The sequence below is a fragment of the Phyllostomus hastatus genome, unplaced genomic scaffold (genome assembly GCF_019186645.2).
Source record: "Phyllostomus hastatus isolate PE091 unplaced genomic scaffold, TTU_PhHast_1.1 phas_scaffold_46, whole genome shotgun sequence".
Taxonomy (NCBI): Eukaryota; Metazoa; Chordata; class Mammalia; order Chiroptera; family Phyllostomidae; genus Phyllostomus; species Phyllostomus hastatus.
In genome coordinates, this window is record NW_025334032.1 from 43792519 (window position 1) to 43798518 (window position 6000).

A 6000-nucleotide genomic window follows, 5' to 3' on the forward strand; every position below is an offset into this window, starting at 1 on the left:
GCAGAGAGAAGGGGCCTTTGTCCCTGATGCACTCAGTGAGGCCCCGCTCCTTGTCCTGTGTGACCGTCACAAGGTAAACACCCAGGCAGCTGGGAAACAGACACCACACCAGGGCCCTTATCTCCACTGTCAACTTGAAACAAGTGTGGACACTCAGCTGTCACACCTGTGTTCTGATGAAGGGGCAGGAGCAGGAGCATCAAAGGGGCTTTGAGGGCCATGGCCACCTTGGCCCCAGGCCAGCCACAGGCACAGCCTCTCCCTCTCCCTGCCTGGGAGTCTCCAAGACTCCTCCCATCCCACCTATAAGTACAGGCTGCCTGGGCCCTCCCCACTATTCCGTTCTTTCCTCCCACCCAACCCTAACTTCCAGGGACCCTCAGCCATGAGGACCCTCACTCTCCTCGCTGCCCTTCTCCTCTTGGCCTTCCAGGCCCACGCTGAGACCCTGCAAGAGACAGCTGACAAGGTTCCCGCCCAGGACCAGCCTGGGGAGGACGACCTGGACCTATTTGGGGATGAGGACCAGGATGTGGCCGTCTCCTTCACAGGAGAGGAACGCTTCTCTCGACAACTTACAGGTGAGACAACCACCCACATTTTACTGGGGTCTACACCCATTAGAAGGGCTTTTTGGAGGCTGCGTGGAGTCTGGGCTCAAAAATGGAGTATGTGGATGAGGAGGATGAGAGGAACATACCCCCAAACATGGAAGATGTTTGGGACAAGGCACAGGATATAAGCACGTGTTTGATCACTAGGATCAGGGAACACCATCATCCTGCATGAGCACTCAGAGCCAGTAAGAGTGCTTGGGATTCACGACAAACACTGAATCCTTTCACCCGACCCGGGCAGGGACTGTCTGTGTTAAGTAGACTTGTTGCCTCTCAGCAGGTCTCCATGAGGCTGGCTGAGCCTCTCCTTCCAGTCTGCGTGCCCCTTCAGCCTGCCCCTTCTCTTCCCTCTGCAGGAGGTGAGCTAGGAATGACCATAGCAAAGGCTGTAGTAACGCGATGCCGGTGCCGACGACGACGCCGGTGCCGACGCAACAAGGTCAACAAGGTGCTGGAGCGTGCCTCTGGGGTTTGTAAAATCTTCGGCCGTCGGTACAAGCTTTGCTGTAAATGAGCTTTTTGGACTGAGACCCCAAAGCACCAAGGGATTCCAATGAAGACCTAGACAAGCAATAATCTTTGTACCTCTACCTTTTCATCTTCTAGCTCCAAAATAAACCCAGGCATTAAACTCGCTGTTTGCGTTTGCTTGTTTTCTGATGAGGGCTATTTGTGCGGTTGAGTTGTACAGGGAGTTCTGTCCCGAATGGTTTACACTAAGGTGAGCAGCCTTTGCATCCCACATTTGACCAGCATAGGGTAACAACAAGCAAGCAAAAATGAACATAATTCTTAATTAAGATGATTTTCACCTGCAAAATCTAATCCATTCCTAATGAAACTAAAAAGAGAGAGGTTTCTATGGAGTGTAGAAATGTTCTCTTGCTCCCAGGAAAGGTGGATCTGATGGACTATAATACTTGTTCTTTAAATTTAAGATATAGGTGGGCATCCATAAGTATTGATAGTTTATCATGATAAGCAGGGGTTTCAGTTACATATGTATTTCTCCTACCTGGATCAGCAAGATAAGATGAACTGATCCTTCACTGCTCCACTAACAGAGAAAAGGAAGTACTACTCCCAAATGAATTGGGGTCTACACCCATTAGAGGGCCTTTTTGGAGGCTGTGTGGACTCTGGGCTCAAAAGTGGAGTATGTGGGTGAGGAGGATGAGACCACTCTGACCAGCACTGGTGGTCTCAAATCATGACCAGAGAAAAGGGGAGGTGAGAAGCCAGTAGGTATAGGGTCATCATGCCCGATGACCCGTGCAGTAGATGCTCCCCCTTTTAACCCCAAAGGTACTTTAAACCCATGTCCAGTGAAAGATTTGGTCTCAAGTTTCTCTCTCTTTAAAGAAATTAGGCCTACTAGTTATAATAAACCTGTACTGATTTTAAGAATATTCTACCAAGAAATATTCTATGCAGCAGAAAGAAGGAAGGAGCTCCTACCCTTCACAGCAGCATGGATGGATCTGGACAGCATTATGCTAAGCGAATTAAGCCAGGTGGTAGAAGACAGATACCATATGATCTCATCTATGAGTGCAACCTAATCAACAAAACAAACAAGCAAGTAAAATATAACCAAAGGCACTGAAATAAAGAACAAACTGATAGTAACCACAAGAGAGGGAGGAGAGGGATAATGGAGGGAAATAGAGGAAGGGCCATCCACGAACATCTATAAAGGACACATGGACAAAGCCAAAGGGGGTAGGTTCCAGGGTGGGAGGCAGGGATGGGTGGGACACGTGGTCATGTGAAAATGGTGACAACTGTACTTCAACAACAATAAAAAAATAAATTTAAAAAAAGAGATAGGCTTTTCATGATGCCAAGGACAGGTCCTCCATCCTGGGCTGAAAGGCAGGCTGCTGTGTACCAGCTGAGAGGCACGGGGGCCTGGTTTCCAGAACACAGGCATCTCTCCCCCCTCCCCCTCCCACATCCACGGGGGCCGCCTGCATCCATACAGCCATGACCCCGAGTTCTACCCTGAAACTATGCTGTACTCTTGGCACCTTTGAATTTACCTTTGCCCTGTGGCCACCTCTATTTTGAGAACTTTTTACTCTTACAAGACTGAAGATTCAGAACAGTTTTAGTTTACTCCTTTATGATCAATCTCCTTGGTCCCACTCTACTTGCACATCCAGGACACCAAAGCTCTAACACAAATAGGACAGAGATTTACAAACTTTCACAAAGGAGACACAAAACTCAGAAATTAGCAAAACATGTTTTAAAAATTACATAAAACCCCTGTCTCTGTGTAGACAAGAGACAAAAAGAGAAATTACAAACTCCAAATGATTTGCAGTACTTGGGAAAAGGAGCAACTTTTATGAATTTAAGTATAAATCTAAAACTCCACAGAAATGAATCAGCCAACTTTCTACTTCCCAAAGCAGATTCCAAAGGGAAAGGACAGTCGGAGAGAATAAATACAAGTACATGACAGCGATGAACACACGTTGCCCTGACACCTGAGAGAAACAGAGTCAGGACTCCACTGGGGCTCAGTGCTTACCTGTCAGGTTGGGAAAGACCCAAACCCTCCCAGTCCAGGGCTCAGACTGCTTCCAGCCACCACCCGGACCAGGGCCCCGGCCACCAGTGGCTGTACAAAGTCAAGAGTGTGTTCTCCCCACATCACAGCATCTGAACGCAGGCAGCCCAGGAGGCGGGTGACATGGCTCAGCCTTGACCTCAAGGGCAGGCATCTCGCATCTTCCTCATCCACCGTCCACATCGAGTCACTGTTCTCTTCACAGTCACAGTACAGCCGCACATTTGAACTGCTCCCATCCTCCAGGCAAAAATGGGGAGGCAAATGTGAAACAATTATGTAGCACAAATGTGAGGGGGGGCAGTCATTGATTTAACTGTCTAACTGTGGTGCCCTTCCCAGGTTTATCGGAACTCCATTCATTGGCCACTCTCAGCTGCAAGAGACTCTGGGACATCAAGTGTTATCACCACATAATGAATCCGTGCCAGGGTCATAAGCAGGAAGGAAAGGTGACGGAATTGGGGATAATCATGGGATATTTTAACACCTTCCACTGTGCGTGAGACGCAGCAGGCTCACATATTGCAGTGAGTGATGTGAGAACAGCAACTGCAGAGAATAATAAATTAGGGTTCGTTAAATATATAAACTGAGGTCTTCGTCCCCACAATCTAATTCTAGAAATCTGTTTGAAACACACTCACAAGTAAGCAAGGTGATGTGGGTAAAACAATACTCAGTACATTTATGATTATAACTGCACACATTAATAATAACCAAATTGTCACAGTTTAATGATGTTTTCTTGATGAGAACATACTAAAACGATGACATAGAAAACACTGAGATGTAGAACACTGCAAAAACAGTGAGGCCGTTCTGCACGTGCTGGTGTGATCGTGTTCGAGATGAAGCCCGGGCTGAGTGAGCAAACACAGGACATGGGGGGGGGGGGGGTGGAGCTGGTGGGTCCTGCAGGAAAGATGGGGGGTTGGGACAGGGGGAGACTGGGGTTTCCACTCTTCTGTCTGCTACATTTTGAGTTTTGTCCTTTGTGCATGACTAAACTGTTTCTATTGTAAACGGTGACCAATTTCGGAAGGGGCTGCAGGAAGGTGGTCATGTTTGCTGCTTCCCCACGAGGACACAAGTGACTGCTGAACGGGGTACACAATGTGCACATGTCACACTGACGTCCTGAAACAAGACTGTCCTTCACTCTGGTTTGACCAGCTCCTTCCCTCGGTCCTACCTCGCCTGAGCCCAAGTCACTGTCCCCTCCCCCACAGGAGCCAGCACCCAGGATCTGCAAGTCTCCCTCACTGCGCACTGATGCCCCTGAACCTGCAAGTGGACACCCCCCCTCCCGCCGCTGCATAGGACTGTGTGGGCCCCGGGTCGGGCCTCAGATGAGCAGGGCCCCGCAGCAGAGAGAAGGGGCCTTTGTCCCTGATGCACTCAGTGAGGCCCCGCCCCTTGTCCTCTGTGACCATCACAAGGTAAACACCCAGGCAGCTGGGAAACAGACACCACACCAGGGCCCTTATCACCACTATCAACTTGAAACAAGTGTGGACACTCAGCTCATGCACACATGTGTTCTGATGAAGGGGCAGGAGCAGGAGCATCAAAGGGGCTTTGAGGGTGACGGCCGCCTTGGCCCCAAGCCAGCCACAGGCACAGCCTCTCCCTCTCCCTGCCCAGGAGTCTCCAACCCTCCTCCCATCCCACCTATAAGTACAGGCTGCCTGGACCCTCCTCACTACTCCATTCTTTCCTCCCACACAACCCGGACATCCAGGGACCCTCAGCCATGAGGACCCTCACTCTCCTCACTGCCCTTCTCCTCCTGGCCTTCCAGGCCCGGGCTGAGACCCTGCAAGAGACCGCTGACCAGGTTCCCGCCCAGGGCCAGCCTGAGGTTGAGGACCAGGACCAGCCCGAGGATGAGGACCAGGACGTGGCCGTCTCCTTCACTGGAGGGGAACGCTCCCCTCAAGGGGCTGCAGGTGAGACACCTGCCCACATGCAGCTGGGGTGGCAGCACATTGCAGGGGCTTGTTGGAATGGACATGGAGTCGAGGCTCAGAATGGAGTCTCACCTGAGTGGCGGGAGGAATAAGTACCCCAAGTTCAGGAGGAGCTTGAGGGATAAGACACAGGAGATAAGCACATGAGTCATAGATCAGGATCACACAAAAATCTCGATCCTGCATGACCACACGGAGCCAGTGAGATCACTTGTGGTTTGTGACGGACTCGTGGATCCCCAACCCCGACCAGGCAGACACTGTCTGCAGTGAGTGGGCCTGCCGCCTGTCAGAAGGCCCCCCTCAGGCTGGCTGAGCCTCCGCCCTGTCCCCTCCCCGCCGAGCCTGACCCTGCCCTTCCCCCCACAGGCCTTCAGAGAGCAGCCAGAGAGGTCTGCTACTGCCGAGTCAAGTGCAGACTTACCATCTTCAGCAAGTTTTCTGAGCGTCCCTCTGGAAGGTGTAAGGCCTATGGCCACCGATACAAGCTCTGCTGTAAGTGAGCCCTGTGGCCCGAGACCCCGAGCACGACCAGATCCCACCGACGACCTGGACGGGCGCCTAATGTTCGCACCCGCATTTTGCTCCGTTGTCTCCCCGCAATACACCTGAAGCACTCAACTCGTGCTTGGGCGTTTTTCCTTTGCGTCTTTGTATTTGTGTGGTTTCCTTTCCAGAGAGTTCTGCCCCGAACATCCTGTAGGAGCTGCACCCGCTATGGTTTTCCCTGAGCACGCTGCTCCGGCCGGCGGTGGAGGGCGCAGAACCGCGTTGTGCGTTTCCCTTGAAGACCCGGGGAAAGGAGCTCTTGCTCCTGGTACCTTGGGGCTCA

At 51.4% G+C, this 6000-nt stretch overlaps 2 protein-coding genes across 2 annotated transcripts; both read left to right on the forward strand.

Moving 5' to 3' along the window:
- Positions 1-339: 339 nt before the first annotated feature.
- Positions 340-1253, forward strand: LOC123807680 (alpha-defensin 1-like). Its single transcript, XM_045821722.1, has 2 exons — positions 340-581; positions 974-1253. Exons 1-2 carry the CDS (start codon positions 386-388, stop codon positions 1129-1131), a joined length of 354 nt encoding a protein of 117 aa, XP_045677678.1. The 5' UTR covers positions 340-385; the 3' UTR covers positions 1132-1253.
- Positions 1254-4898: 3645 nt separating this feature from the next.
- LOC123807678 (alpha-defensin 1-like) lies at positions 4899-5789 on the forward strand. Its single transcript, XM_045821720.1, has 2 exons — positions 4899-5147; positions 5538-5789. Exons 1-2 carry the CDS (start codon positions 4952-4954, stop codon positions 5669-5671), a joined length of 330 nt encoding a protein of 109 aa, XP_045677676.1. The 5' UTR covers positions 4899-4951; the 3' UTR covers positions 5672-5789.
- The last annotated feature ends 211 nt before the right edge of the window (positions 5790-6000 follow it).

Bases quoted from the DNA above. Each gene is read 5' to 3' on its own strand.
- LOC123807678 (XM_045821720.1), top strand. From the start codon at position 4,952: ATGAGGACCCTCACTCTCCTCACTGCCCTTCTCCTCCTGGCCTTCCAG. The intron at 5,148-5,537 runs GTGAGACACCTG...TTCCCCCCACAG, and splicing joins CTCCCCTCAAGGGGCTGCAG to GCCTTCAGAGAGCAGCCAGA.
- LOC123807680 (XM_045821722.1), top strand. From the start codon at position 386: ATGAGGACCCTCACTCTCCTCGCTGCCCTTCTCCTCTTGGCCTTCCAG. The intron at 582-973 runs GTGAGACAACCA...TTCCCTCTGCAG, and splicing joins CTTCTCTCGACAACTTACAG to GAGGTGAGCTAGGAATGACC.